General features: G+C 39.4%; 1 protein-coding gene across 1 annotated transcript; it reads right to left on the reverse strand.

Moving 5' to 3' along the window:
* Positions 1 to 2001: 2001 nt before the first annotated feature.
* TSPAN6 (tetraspanin 6) lies at positions 2002 to 13011 on the reverse strand. The gene is made up of 9 exons (XM_027053823.2): positions 12965 to 13011; positions 8307 to 8793; positions 7144 to 7332; positions 6792 to 6866; positions 5557 to 5655; positions 4922 to 5056; positions 4446 to 4529; positions 2962 to 3067; positions 2002 to 2300 (listed from the first exon to the last, which is right to left on the reverse strand). Exons 2-8 carry the CDS (start codon positions 8391 to 8393, stop codon positions 2999 to 3001), a joined length of 738 nt encoding a protein of 245 aa, XP_026909624.1. The 5' UTR covers positions 8394 to 8793; positions 12965 to 13011; the 3' UTR covers positions 2002 to 2300; positions 2962 to 2998.
* Positions 13012 to 15755: the final 2744 nt, after the last annotated feature.

Below are 15755 nucleotides of genomic sequence, written 5' to 3' on the forward strand. Positions count from 1 at the left end.
AGTGAAGTCATATGATATTTGTCTTTGAATTTTAAGCAGGCTCCATACCAAGTGTGGAGCCCAATACTGAGCTCGATCCCATGACCCTGGGATTATGACCTGAGCCTAAATCAAGAGTTGGATGCTCAAACTACTGAGGCACCCAGTTGCCCCTAACACTCCATCGTAAGTCAAAAGCCCTGTCAAGGGGTGCCTGGGTGGCCCAGTCGGTTAAGCAACCAACTTCGGATCAGGTCATGATCTCACAGTTCATGGTTCTTGCCCCGTGTCAGGTTCTGTGTTGACAGCTTGGAGCCTGGAGCCTGCTTCTGATTCTGTGTCTCCCTCTCTTTCTGTCCTTCCCCCACTCGCATTCTGTCTCTCTCTCTGTGTCAAAAATAAACATTAAAAAAAATTTTTAAATCCCTGTCAAATGTTTTCATGGAGAAGGTTCTTTGCACAGTAATTCCAAGCATATAAAGACATGTACCCAAAGACACCATGATTCTTAACTAGTACTTTTTGTCCAATTTATAACTGTGATTGACTCCCCCTTACATCAAATTCAAGGACAGTGTGGATGCATGGCAAAGAAGAGCTAGGTTCTACTAACAGATGTGTATAGAAAGTCAAAACCAAGGAAAGAATTCCCCACATTAGCTCAAAGTTTAGTTGATTATTAATTTCCTTATTACCCAGAAAGTACAGGTTACATCTGTCCCTATCCAACTTCTTAATGTAAGCTATACAGTCAAAATAGCCTATCTTCAGGAGAATGCCAAGCATATGCTATTTCATAATACAGAAGGTTATCTTTTCACAGGGAATACTTTTTGTAAACAAATACTTTTTTGAAAATGACAGAGTCAAGACCTCAGTTTTATATTTCATATCTGAAACCATACCCTAGTAGAAATGTGGGGTTTAGCCTTTTCCATGAAAACAACCATGCCAGATTTTCTAAAAGTTAAACATGATGGTTGTAGAGGAAAACAATATTTATCATGTAAAAGATTTATATTTAGTCAAAGGCACAAACTGAAACCAAGACTATGAAAGGTGACTATAATATTGACAAGTCATATCAAACTGAAAAATACCAACTAAAGCTAATAAAGATGAATTGCTTTAAATTCCTAAGGAAAGTACAGAATTCCAACACCATTATTAGAACCTTTCAAATAGTAGGGGCAAATATAAAAACATCAATATAAACACCTTAATTTGGAGGCAAAGAAATGCAAAGTGTAACATAATATTGGTACTGCTTTTAGTCTTTAGTGCCTCAGGTTATAGATGGATCAGACCATCCGACAACTCCAATGATGAGTACCATCCAACTGCTGGCCAGAATTAAATTATACAGTGTGACTCTCCATCAGCAAAACAGAGATTACAGAACATACAACTTGATACAAGTTGTATAATAATTTAAACTTGTCTGGGAAATGGCCAGTTCAGAAGGGTCAATTTTCTGTCACACTATATCAGTAAGCAAATTCAGAGGGATCATTTTGTAACACTACATAAAATAGCAAATTCACAGCACCTTTCAAAAGCCCCACCTTGTAGGGCACCTGGGTGGCTCAGTCGGTTAAGCATCTGACTCTTGACTTAGGCTCAGGTCATGATGTCACAGTCAGTGAGATCAAACTCTAGGGCAGGCTCTGGAGCCTGCTTAAGATTCTCTCTCCCCGGGCACCTGGGTGGTTCAGTCGGTTAAGCGTCCAACTTCAGCTCAGGTCCTGATCTCACGGCTCGTGGGTTCGAGCCCCACATCAGGCTCTGTGCGGACAGCTCAGAACAGCTCAGAGCCTGGAGCCTGCTTTGGATTCTGTGTCTCCCTCTCTCTGCCCACCACTACCCCTCAACTTGCATTCTGTCTCTCAAAAATGAATAAACATTAAAAAAAATATTCTCTCTCCTCCTTCCCCTCCCTTGCTCATATTCTCTCTCTCTAAAAATAAATAAAAGGCCCCAAGGCCCCACATTGAGCAAAATAAGAGTCAAGAGGAACACAGCTTTGCTTCATTTACAATTTACTAGCTCTTCCAGTGTTTCACAGTGATACAGGGGTTTCAATGATCTAACATGAATGGGCCAAAAGGTGGACCTATAGTGAACAAATGTCTTGATTGAATCAGGCTATTTATATAATTTTTCAGTGATCTAACATGAATGGGCCAGAAGGTGGACCTATATTGAATAAATGTCTTGACTGAATCAGGCTATTGATGTAATTTTTTGGTCTATTGGTAAGAAGTGTTAAGCTGTCTTCCATCCAGGCAATATCATAGTTCACAGGGGGGGATGTAAATGTCCTAAAATTAAAGAAAAAAAGTTAATTTACTTATAACCCAAATTTCAATATCTATATTCACTTGCACACATTAGCATCTACTCTGCTAATGAAGACTTTCATGTGTTCCCAGTCAGTGGCTCAATTAAAATGTGAAGGATACCTTAAGGGATTAATTCAGCCAGCAAGAGTTTTCACGGTTTACCATTCAAATACTGGAAGTATTGAAACACATATTTCCTCCAAATCGGGTTCCAAGGTAGGCTAAATCCGTTTATGGCTCTAAGAATAGTTCACCAGGGGAGTGTGGTAAATGAAAACTCAGTAAAAGACCAGGGAAAATGCCAATATTGGGTCAAGAGCAGAGTGTACTTCCCAGGGAACCTGACAAGTAAGGTCACTACTAGGATTCTCCATTTTTTTTCCATGTAGGTACAAATTTGTCAGAAAGGGGACCACTTAGGACCTTTAGATTGATGTGTAGGTAAAACCCCGAAAGGCTCTTCTGCCCTTTGTGGCCATGCCTTGTATTTTAGAGACCCGACCTACCTATGCAGGGCTAACACAGTACCAACAAGACTTGAATGCACCACTCGGCAAGACCTTGGCAAACTCAGTCCATCCATCACATAAACAGGCTGAAGGAAACACCAAGACAGAGTTGAGGACTAAAATGAACTTACCTTAAAATTGGAGAGGAGTCAGCCCATGATTTGCTGATTACACTATCTCATACTGGTTATTTGTTATGGCTCGAGAGAGGCAGTAGGCTAGAAAGATTCCAATCAGCTAAAAACAAAATACAAAAACAATTAAACACACACACACACACACACACACACACACACACACACACAAAAGAGCTTAAAGACCTCAGGATATAGGTTTATTTTCCTTTCACGTCTAATTCACTAATAATTTCCTGAAGTTTTTCTCGACAGCTATGTTTGATACTCAGCAGCACCTAAATAACATTCAAAGAATATAAGGGAAGTTTTACCACTACTGTGACCTGGAATTTCACAACAGTCACTGACAAAAGTCCTAAATGTCATTAAGTTTTGGGGAAACTTACCAGATAACTTATCAGCTATCAGAACAAAAAGGATTTGGCTTAGCATAAGCATCTCATCACATAAAATCTCCATCTGTGAAGGCTGTTCCATAAGCAAACCACTAGCCACGGGTGGCTTTTGAGCACTTCAAATGGGGCTAGATTGAGGCATTCAATTTTTTATTTCATTTAATTAGAACCTTTCAAACGTGCTAGTGGCTATTCTATTAGTACAGATTGAGATACAGCTATATCTGCTATTTTAGAAATGCATTAAGGTTAGACTTCCAAAACCAATCACATAAGTCAAAATGAAGTGTATCAATTCTTTCAGTTTTATCTCCACGATGTTTAATATAGGAAAACCTCCCAACCCCTAAAAAAAATTGTTTAGAGCCACAACACAAAATTTTCATGTCACAGTGAGAAGTAGCACAACTCAAAAAATACAATTTGACCCACAACATAGCACATACCCAACGTAACAGGCACATATTCAATGTGGGGATCGTGTGATCAAAATTTTTTAAGTCAGACCTTATATGCAACTCATCAGGCAGTTGCAGCCCAGGAAAGAAAAATCTGAATCATGTAGAATCTTTACGGCACCGAAAAACACTGTTCCCATCTATCTAATGCTTTTGTTTAATTAATAAACTATGATGCTGGAAAACTGCCATTCCCAACAGGGAACCAGGTATGTACTACTAGGAGGTAATTCTAAGTCTCGCTTTTTGTAGTTTCAAAGCATGACAGGCTATGGTCAAAGAGCCGGTAAACCGAGAATAAAATTTAGAGAATTCTAATTGTGGAAAACAGTGCGGGAAAACATAAGATCCAAGGCATCAAATACTGGAATGAAAATAGCAAAACATCCCCTCCAAAATAAAACAAAGCTACTGTTTTCTTTACTGGGTCTATTTAAGACCCAAACGCAAATGATTGACTCCATATGTGTCTTATATAAAATAAAAGTCATGCAATACTGTGATGAGAAGCTGACACTTTGTGAAAATGTGGCTTCTCTGGAAGTGCCCTGAATCCTTCACAGTGGAAATATTCTAGCTTACATCTAACAACAGTGACAAAACACTCCTAACTACAAGGACTTACCTGGAAGCAAGCAACTCCAAAGGAAATTCCTGCAACCACTCCCATTTCTGACTCTATAATGGTCATCACCTTTATAAAACAACCCTAATGGGAGTGGAAAATAAAATATTAAGTACAGCACAAGCAACAAGGAACACTTCTGCCAAAACAGGAGCTTTAGCTACCACTGCCTTTGTCATTGTATTAAAATTTACTCTTTTATATAACAAATCTTATCTCCTCTCAGGCACAATGTTCTCGACAGAAGTTTGAAGAGTAGAAGTTCCACCTCTTGGATTATGCATTTAAAAGTGTTATTTGCTCATTGTGTGAACTCAAGTGAAATTGTCTGAGCTTCAGTTTCCTCATTTACTCAATGAGACTAATACTTGCCCTGCCTATTTCTGATTATGTTTATTGTGACTAAAAATTAAAAATGGAGTCAACTCTGTATTCAGTTAATATTTTCAAATAAAACAATTTTAAAGGCTCCTTACTTCATTGTTTACTTTATCAGCATCTCTCTGTGGAGAACAATTTTCAAGTTTGCAGCAACTCTTGGGAAATCCTTTTTCTAAGTAATAATTAGTATCCTTCCAATCTCTATAGTCGGTGACACCACAACAATGCAACTGAAAAAAAAACCACATTTATAGTTTACATCATTGTAGTCAAACATTTAACCTATCATCTTAGACTGCAATTTGTCCTCAAAACAATATTATACTCAATGATCGCTATCCTAATATTTTTAAGTGGCTGTCCTCAATCAGCATTGTAATTCAACAGATTAGCACCTTTTTTTCCCCTAATAACAAGTGTAACATTTTTGCACTGGACTCACTTTCCTGCTCTAGTTGGTACTAACAGTACTTGGTCTGTGATGTGAAGAGTGAAGAGGTGTACATGTGAGGAGAATGATTAGGAGAAAATGGAGATATGTGACTTAGTATCATCCCACACTTCTTTCCAGGGACCTATCTTTCCAGGGACATATTTTCTCCTGATCAAAGATTGTAATGAGAATATCGTACAAGTGGACAACACCTAGTAGCCAGGGGCCTATTTCTCTTCTCTAAGGAGATAAGAAATGTGTTCCCCACTTGAGAAGCCACCACCTATGACCACTTACCGTATTTTGAATCTTGTCTACTGCATCGCTTCTATAATCTCCCGTAGAGTTATACTGCTTTATAGTTTTCTCATAATTATTCTTAAAACTGTTCTTAATCTACAGCAAAGAAATACAATGCTAGTAAATAAAAATTCTACAAAGTCTCTTAGGTTTCTATGTCAAATAAAAAATCCCCATATCTGACCAATGATCATATCTTTGACGATAACAACATGTATGGTAATTAATTTCTACAGTGCAATCCTGTCCTCTATGGGATATAGTCTAGTTGAGAGGATTACTAAGCAAAACATTACAATAAAAGATGATAAACACTCAAGTTCAAAGTGCTATGGGAGCATTTATTCAAGTGGCAGCTCTGTACTCCTGTATCCCTCCCCAAGTTTTTCTCTACTTTAAGTACAAATTTGATGCCTGTAAAATTTTTAAGCTACAAAACCTTACTTTGGGAGACTGTACTACCACACTTTGTAAAACACTCTCATTGAAGAACCTTCACTACTCACCAAATGATTCCCCAACCCCAGGTTTAACAGTGGAACTCTGATTTCTAATTCAATATTAAAGTTTTGATGATTTGCACTAAGTATATCCAATCTGTTAGAAATATGTGGCATAACGGGGCACGTGGGCGGCTCAGTCAATTAAGCATCCGACTTCAGCTCAGGTCATGCTCTCACAGTTCGTGAGTTCAAGCCCGGCATCAGGCTCTGTACTGACAGCTCAGGGCCTGGAGCCTACTTCAGATTCTGTGTCTCCTTCCCTCCCTGCCACTCCCCTGCTCATGCTCTGTCTCTCTCTCTCAAAAATAAATAAACATTAAATAAATAAAAAAATAAATATGTGTGGCATAAGTGGAGAAGGTATCAATCTTGTGTTATAAATTTTGTGCTTTAAATATTGTCCTATGAGTAAAGTTATAAATTGTACTATCTTCACTTCAGTAGGTACTTGTACACAGAAAAAGAACTGGAAATACATGTCATTATGGGTACCTGTAATTTCCTTCTGTGATTGTCAGTCTTTACAATTTTCTAATTTTTTTATTAAAAATGGGTTAGAATTTTTACAAGAAAGCCATTATTGTCAGCTACAGGCAGAAAAAATAAGCATTACATAAAAGTAAGCTTTAAGAGTGGTTTTTGAACTTTTAAAAATTGCCTTTAACTCTGTTTTTTATGTCTAGGAGAATAACTTTTAACATATTAATAGGTTGCCTAATTCAAGCTTACCTCATGTCTAAAAACAAATCCTACGATGGCAGCGACCAGTTCAACCAAAAAAATGAGAGTCAGAAACATTGCATACTGTGGGATAAAAAGAAAGTCCAGGTCAGCATAAATAAGATACATCACAGCAGCAAAGAGAGTCAAAGAAAAATATAGTCTGCTCAATCAGTTCAGCATGTTTTTATTAAAAAGGGCAGGGGAAACACAACAAAAGTGGGAACTGGAAGGTGAAGTGTTACTTGGGAAGTAACGGGAAAAATCCTAAAGGACCGTGGCCAGTTTCAAGAAACAAAGCCTACAACATATAAGACTCTTCTAAAACCAAGAATCAATTCTAAGGAAAACAAGGACTCACCAGTTTTAGCATCCATGCAGAAGCTCGGCAGGTAGCAAAACAGCCAAAGGTGCCCAAAAGAATAATGACAGTGCCGGTGCCAATGAGCACGAAGGGGACATTGGTGGCCTTCTCATTTAAAAGGGAAAAATAATTCTCCAGGCTCACCTTGCCCCAAATGCCAACGGCAAGAAGGATAACACCAGTGATCTATGTGGGAAACCAGAGAACAGAAAGTATAATATACACTGTATAATAGAGAACAGAAAGTATAATATACACAGCAGCACCTTCAAACCACAAACCACTGGGTATTTAGGATACAATAGGTGTACGAATTTAGCAGTCTGTGGCCACAGAGCTGTGGCTGGGATATGGGAGACAAGGGGTAGGAAGGGGATCTTCACAAAAGGACAAGCCTTGATAAATCCACGCTAGATCACCAGGTAACCCAGGAAACCAGGGCAAAACCAGGGGGGCTGCTAGAGAAGGCATCTTAACAAAATTCTTAAACTTCATCTTTTTTTTTGTTTTGTATAAACAGAAGTCTGTGGCATATCTGTCCTAGGAATAACAACTTATTTAACTGCTTTACTCCTGCCCTAGGAAGAACACCTTCCTGGAGAAGGGAAAAAAGTGTTTCTAGGAGTTCCTGAAACTTCCCCCTCCCCCAACCCCAGTTCGGAGTTGAGCACAGCGTACAAAAGGATACTACACAAAAGCAAGCCGGATGGTAGGTTGGCGGGAGTGCAGCCATTAGTATACTTACCTGTGAAATACTCCCCTCTTACGAAGCAGTGAAAAGAAAGAGACTATTAAGCGAGTGAGCCCTCAGAGGGGAGGGACAAGCCTTGCCTCTCGAAAAGGTCCGGGGACACCCTCTGAGAGCTCTGGGGTGTTAACTCCCTTCCTCGTCCCCCGCCTCAAATTCGAATCCTAAGCGCGTCTGTGTCCCAGCACAGCCTATTGGCTGCCACCGTCCAGCACTCCGACCCCGGAGCGGGCAAGATGCCCGAGCAAGACCCCGGCAACTCATTGCCACCGTCAGGGTCACTGCGGCGACAGCCGGCCAACCCCCTCCAGCGCTTCCCTCCCCACCCCGGACCTGAGCGCCCTCTGCTCAGCGTCACACCCCCCACCAAAGCCCGCAACCCCACCCGCCCCCGGGCTCCTCCGTTTCTCACCCAGAAGATGAAAGTGTAGATCAAGAGGACGCTCTTGAAACAAGTAATGACTGGTTTGGTCTGCAGTCTCCGAGACGGGGACGCCATGATTAGCTCTGGACCCTGCCCCGCCGCACCAGGCGAGCGGAGTAGAGCAAGAGAGACGCAGAGTCCCCGAGTCTCCCCGGAAACTGCCGGAAACTTACGAGCGTCTACAACTGAGAAGAGCCGGAAACACTGTACAATTTTCTAGAGGGTAAAATCCGGGAGGCTATCCGGAAAGTGACGACAATTTCTGTGCGCCCCCTGCTGAAGGTTACCGAAAACCATACACAAAGTTCTATTGTCGGGAATTTCTTAGATCTTCAAGTAGAGCTTTCTTAATTTTTTCTCTCAAGGAATCTTTCCCGCTCCCCACCCCTCCCTACCCTTATAACTTGATCATATTGTTCTATCACCAGGAGTGCCAGCAGCACTCTGAGATTCGGCCTTGCCCGCCCCTGGTGCCCTAAAGGGAAAGAAAGGAATGAAAAAAGAGGTTAAAAGTGATCTAAAAATCTTTTATTACATGGCTAAATATCCTCAAGAAATATATTTCCAATGAGAAAGCGTATTACAAAGCGACACGTACAGTCATATGTTTTTAGACAAAAACTGAGGAAAAGTAAAATTTACCTGAGTGGTGGTATTAAGCTGATTTCTTTTTCACTTGTTCTGTGATTTTCAATTTTTGAACATTGTTTCATGTGGTGGGGAGCGGGGCATTAAGAGTGAATGGACTGTGGGAAGTAATCACTTCTTGAAAGAATTCCAAAGTTAGTATTGAGAGATTGTTAATGAATTTGACAATTTTCCTACAGAAATTTGCAAAATCCATTATCTTTCTCCTCTGTTATCCTCTAAACAATTGGAAAGTCGAGGGAAAATGTTCTAAAGTGATTAATATTGAAATGTAACATCAGCTATCAACAGTAAAGTTTTAAAAAGGGAAGGTGCTACTGAGAATGTCAGGTAAGTGTGAGCTCCCCCCTCCACATTTTAAATGTTAAAACTGAACGGCACTGTATATTTGAGCCCCCTGGGTTTTCAGATTGAGAACCAGCTGATCACAGAGAGGCTGAAACCGAAAGTCACACAACTAACAGCAAAGCCAAAATTAGAGATCACTGTGCTTTTTGATCCCCTCCCCTGTTACACCAGCCGCATATGGTATTGAGTTGTGGCGTGTCTGTCCATCTCCCTAAAATTCTCCCAATTGCTTAGATCTTCCTAGAACTTGAGACAGTGTGCTCCTGAGGAGTTAAACTGCTTACAGAATGGGATCAATCACCCAAAAGTTTTCTGTCCCAAATGTCCAGAGGCAGCCCTGAGTGAATCCAAGGGGTAAAGTGGAACAAAAGAAACCCAGCCCTCTTCAGGGTCTCCGAAACATTGGTGACAAAAGCTGAGGCTCTTTTTGTTTGGGGCTTGAGTTCAGGAAAGGCCAAATGTAAAGACAAGTCTCCAGATAGTTGAAAGGCCTAGAAAATTTGAACTATGCAAATCTGCAGAGCCCTAAAGGGTATTTAAAGTTCCTTGTTACATCTGTGAAATAGGGAAATCTCATAAAGGATTCATGTGCATGTGCTTTGCTCAGCACACAAGAATAAGCATATATTTGAGCTATAAGTTAATTCTATGCCTGTAGTTACAGGGAAAAAAGAAATGAGCCTAGACCTTATAGATACTCACTGTTTCCTGCTTTCTGGTACCTCTTAGGCTTCAAGAGTGACTAAATGAGCCATTGAAATTGCCCACAATTTAAATAGGTCATTTACTTTTCATGGGAACCTCAGAATAGAGAGGTTTTTTTATCTAGTCAGGTTCAAAGCAATTCACAAAATGAATTAAATACAAATGAATTAAGGAAGTGCTATAGGCATCCTAGTCTCCCATTTTACTTAGGAACATTAGTTAAATCCCTAGCATTCATCTTTCCAGGAATTCAGGACAGGTATAATCAAGAAGAAAAGAAAGATTACCAATGGGTGTGAAGACTCAATTTTCTGATTAATGGAAAATACATACTTTGTGAAATTTTCTCTGGCCCTTCTTGCTCCCTCCATAAAAATATATACTTGTGAGAAAAAATAGTTACTTCTAGGAAATCTGAGTTGATACCTAACACCAACAATACTATAGATATGTATGCTCCTTTATCCCTATGGTAAGACACAGAACATTTAAGTTTCAACCAAAAACAACTTAACTCTTAAGGAAAGTTTATAATTGTACATTCCTAGTAAACTATGGATGGCACTTAAAGTATGGAAGTGTATTTTTTTCCTATTAAATCATGTATGTAGATGACTCCACATTTCTATGTTATGTATAATGAATTGGTTGATCTATATTATAGCACACAGAGTATGTATTAAGGTGTGGTTTCTTAACTAAGGTGTAAGCTCTTCAAGGGCAAAGACTGAGTGTCCAGTGAGTGTGTGCTGTTTCTTGAAGGATGGGAGTAAAAGACAATATCAGTCCCCTACGCAATCCATCACATCATCACTGACATAAGCTTAACATCACAAGTGGGCATTTACTGTATTGCTATTATATTGCTATATATATAAAGAAGAGGTGATGCCCAGACTTTTTTGCTTGAAACTTTGCTTTAAATATATACCACAGAAACAGAAAACAAGAAAGTTACATTCACTTGGTCACACAGAGCTTCCCTGTACTTTGAATATTGTCTTAGGACCAGCTCCTATAGCATCATGCCAGATGTCTGAGATCCAAGAGAGCAACTACTAGAGAATGAATATTGCACCAACAGTCTTTATCCTAAAATTTTATCCTAAAATTTTAAAAGCCTAACATATAAACACATGGAGAGAATGGGTAAAGTATACATCTCTGCAACTATAAACACTGAGGGAAGGTTATCAGGAAATATAGCAGATGTCAATTTTGAGGGAAACATGTGCCATAACTACAAGAAATGAGGTTGAGGAGGCTCTAAGTAAATGCAAAGCTTTCTTCCTAGGCTAAATAACAGTATGTGAGGGGTTCTCATATTAAAACAAACAAGTATCAAGGGAAGTCTTGCTAACTTCTTGTCATCTTAAATGGAAGCTTCCTCTGAAGCTTAGATTTGTACCACGTTCTGGAAGGGAGTTTCCTTGTGAGCCCACAAGCAAAGAAATATTTTTGTGGCTGAAGAAAATGAAATAGTTAAAGCAAAAGCCACATCTAATTTCCAAGAATGTGTTGATTTTCCGCCTCTCCCTTCCTCTACCACTTACAATGCTGCTTTGTTCGAATAACAGTCAGTGCCAAATTAAACCAAAGGCTGACACAGAATTTAATATTCCTATGGCCGCAACACCTTGCACCATTGCCTCTCACTCTGCTACACCCTCTTACCCTGCTGCCATGTCACAAAACCCAGAAGTTCAGTTTACTTCAAATTTAGGCCTGGGTCTGGGCCCAAACCCAGACCAAAGGGGCATCTAATCCCACCTAAAGTAATATAAGTAGTAATTCTGTAAGTCATAAGATACATATATTCTTTAAAGCATTAATATTGTAATACTTAATTGTACTATTGATATTACATTCTATTGTATATTTATATTATATATAGTATTATCAATATTACATTCCATTATATATTATATATTGTAACTATAATATTGAGCATTGAATATGTACTGTTGCTAAGCGCTTGACAGGTGGTACCTCATGCATACATCACAAGAGCTACCTTTATTGTGAGGTCAAGACTACCACTGCCCTCACTTTACAGGTGAGGAAACAGGTTCAAAAAGGCTAACTTGCCTAAGACCAAGCCCCTCCACCTTCTGTTTCTCTCATCAGAAATAGGGTCCACTCTATGATGAGACATGGCTGCCATTGTATAAATAGATGTCTTGGCTGGGAATAACCAAGCAAAGACTGCTATATTGAGATGTTTAACCACAAACAAGGGCTCTTAGAATCCCCTGAGTCATAAAAACCTCAATGATTTCCCCAATTCTTCCTTGTACTTGGGGGTTTTGTTGAGTTTTACTTTTGCCTTCATTCCAATAGCCCAATCACCCAAGACATAACCCTGCCCATCCCAGAGTGGCAAAGTAGAGAGTTCAGTACTTTTTCTGGTTCAATCTGTTTTCCTCCCTCTTTATGACCACAAAAACACTTGTTTGATGCTGAAAATATGGGGGAAAGGCAAATATTTTCCTTAAGTATTGTTGCTCTTTGTTTTACATTCCATATTCAGTAGGGATTTGTGTCCCTTTCTATTAATTTCCTGTAACCTTCAAGATTAAGTTTAAGTGTTGTTCTTTGGAATTTAAACTATGTCTCCCCCAGGAAATATGATATCAGCTTATTTCCTACTGCTTTTCCAACATGAATTTCCTGTTCCACAATAAGCCAGTATGATTATCTCCCAATAAACAAGATCTGTTCCCTGTTCCCTTCCCATTCTCCAACCTCACTCAAAATTCCTACTCCTTACTTAAGGTACATCCCAATCCCAACTCAACGAGAGTGTGAATCTACCCCCTTTAACCATCTCCCCACACTAACCCACACACACCTCTTTTTCTAGCATCAGAGCTCATAGTCTGACCACTCACATTAACTCAGATCCTTAGCCAATTACTATGGTACCTGCTTGCTTCTCTACTTACCTGTCTTACATCCTGCTGTCTACATGTTCAGAAACTACTGAAAAGCCAGTGTGGCAGGGCTCTTGCACCCCCTTTTATACTCTCCCCAACACCCTAGGACACAATGCTTAATTGATGAACTCATTTGGTTTCAACCAATCCCTGTTGAGCCCTTTGGTTACAGCTGGTCTCTGAGACTAACCACTTAGTAGTGACTTAAGGTTTGATCAATGCAATTAAATAAACTAAATAAATGTCTAAGCCATCCCAACATTACACTATCACAAACAAAACAATTAAGTTGAGCTGCTGGATAATGTCTTTGAACATTAATACTCCCTATCCTAGGAACCAGTAAAAAGACACCAACTATTTCATTCAGAATATATCTTATCTCTTATTCACATAATGACCTTACCATTTTCAGTTTCTAATACCTTTTATAGAATCCCTTCAACTACCTTTGGCTAAGTGCATATCATAAAATTTAAAAAACACCTCTTGTTTATTTTCTTAAAATCTCATATTACACATTACAACCATCAGATTAACATCATTTAAACAGGTAATTTGAACATCATCATTTAAATAGATAATTCATATGTACATAAGTTTCCTGAACAGGAATATCTTTATTCCTATTGTGTCTTGTGTATTGTTATTATTTCTTCTGTGAAATTCTCTTCTTTGTCTGTTTTTCATTCACTTTTTTTCCATCTACTCCTTTCATATTCTCCATGAATATTTTCCTCCCTTTCTAGCCCTGATCTTGTCTGCTTTTAAAAAGCTCATAATATACAATTAGGGACCCATAGAAATGAGAAATACTCTTGAATGGTATTAAAATTCACAATTTCATGTCAATTTGCCTTAGTGTTCTAAGGAAGTTGTTTCTACTTTAGTTTTGTTAAGCTTTGCTGAGACCTTATCTAGGCAAGTCAGTTTCCACATCTAACATTTCTTAAAATAATATGTTATTGACTGCCGAGGAACTTCGTATTGAATGTCTTCATGTTGAAAATAGTACTGAACTTTAAGAACTTTACATTTGTTTATGTATAGATGTTGTCGGTCTCTTTGTGTGTCTTTGTCTTATCTTCCCAACCAAATCACAGAGAGGTGTTTTATTTAACCTGACACCCACAATGTCTGACACAGTGTTATCCACACATAGTGGATGCTGAAGAAATGCTGGGTTTTTTTTAAATGACCCCTCTTATTTTGCATAACCTTTTCATCTTGCCCATCTTTGTGCTTCACAGAACTGCTGCCGGTCTCCATATACACTTACTTTGATCTCCCTATGATTTCCATATTCTCCTCCTTCACTTTTTTCTTTAATTTCTCTCTGCCACACCTCTGTCCTGCTCCCTCCAGCTATGAGTGGGACATGAGGCCTTACACAGCATCCTCAGCCTAGCATGTGCTAGGCTCTGTGTTGTGTGCTGGAGAAATGAGGAAGACTAAGGCAAGGTTGTTGCCCCCCTAGGCTCTCATGGTCTGGGAGGGGACAAAGATGAGTCTGAGATGAACAAACTAGTAAAGCAGAGGATAGTGATTGTCATGGGTAAACAATGACAATGAATGTGATAAACTTGTAATTGAGATATGTACAAAGTAATGTGATAGAAAAGGAAGACAAACCCGATCTCGCTGGGGTGGGCTGAGGGAAATTTCTCAGCAGCAAAGATGGATACAGTTTCAACAGTCCAGGAAAGGGAGGAAAGGAATACAGGGTAGAGTCAGTATGCCTGGGCAAAGGTACCAAAGTATGAAAGGAAGAGTAAGAAATTCAGTACGACCTGATGAAGTGAATGTTTAAAACTAGGCTGAGGACATAGATGGGGTTTGCTTGTGAAGGGTATGGAATTCCCTGCTAAGAGCTCAGACTGTACTCTTTGCCAAGAGGGTTTTTTTTTTTAAGAATGAAAACAACCCTACTAGAAATTATTACTCTGCTCTCTCTCCCTCTCTATTACACACACACACACACACACACACACACACACACACACACACACATGCACTTAATAGATTTACTATTTCCTAACACCTGAGTTTAGAGTAAATTTTTATATCTGAGTAAAAAGGCCTCACAATCTGGCCCTACTGTATCTATTCAGTTTTGTTCCCTATCACTCTCTTGATCTGTCTAACCAGTTTGCCCATTCCCCTCTGACCTAACTGTGAGCTATTATTTATGTGGTTTCCCTTGCCCCAGAGAAGACCAAGGCCTACCTCTCCCCACAGAGTGTTCACACAGTCCTCACAGTCTATACCATAACTTTTAGAATTTTATATGGTCATATATTATTTTCAAATTGTTTATGTCCCCCTTATCTCCCCTCCTAAACATAAATCCTCTGGGAGCTGTAGAGTAAGATTCATTAGATGAAGGATCAAACACTTCATGTTCACCACTGTTCTCTGTTCTTAGCTTATATCAGATGTCCAATGAAAGCTAATTCCCTAAACACACACAATTGTAATCAAGAACATTTTTATTGAATGTCTGCCTCCTACATTCCATGACGGCAAGGATTTTTTTCAATGTTTATTTATTTTAAGAGAGAGAGCAAGTGTGTGAGTGGGAGGAAGGTCAGAGAGAGAGGAAGAGAGAGAATCCCAAGCAGGTTCTGGCTGTCAGCTCAGAGCCTGAAGGTGGAGGGGGAGGGGGGACTCAGATCACAACGTGAGCCAAAATCAAGAGTCAGTCGCTTAACCTACTGAGCCACCCAGGGGCCCCAGGGCAATGTTTTTTGTCTCTTTTGTTCACTGATGTTTCTCAAGTACCTAGAACAGTATGTGGCAT

This window comes from Acinonyx jubatus, chromosome X, assembly GCF_027475565.1.
Source record: "Acinonyx jubatus isolate Ajub_Pintada_27869175 chromosome X, VMU_Ajub_asm_v1.0, whole genome shotgun sequence".
NCBI classification, from domain to species: Eukaryota; Metazoa; Chordata; class Mammalia; order Carnivora; family Felidae; genus Acinonyx; species Acinonyx jubatus.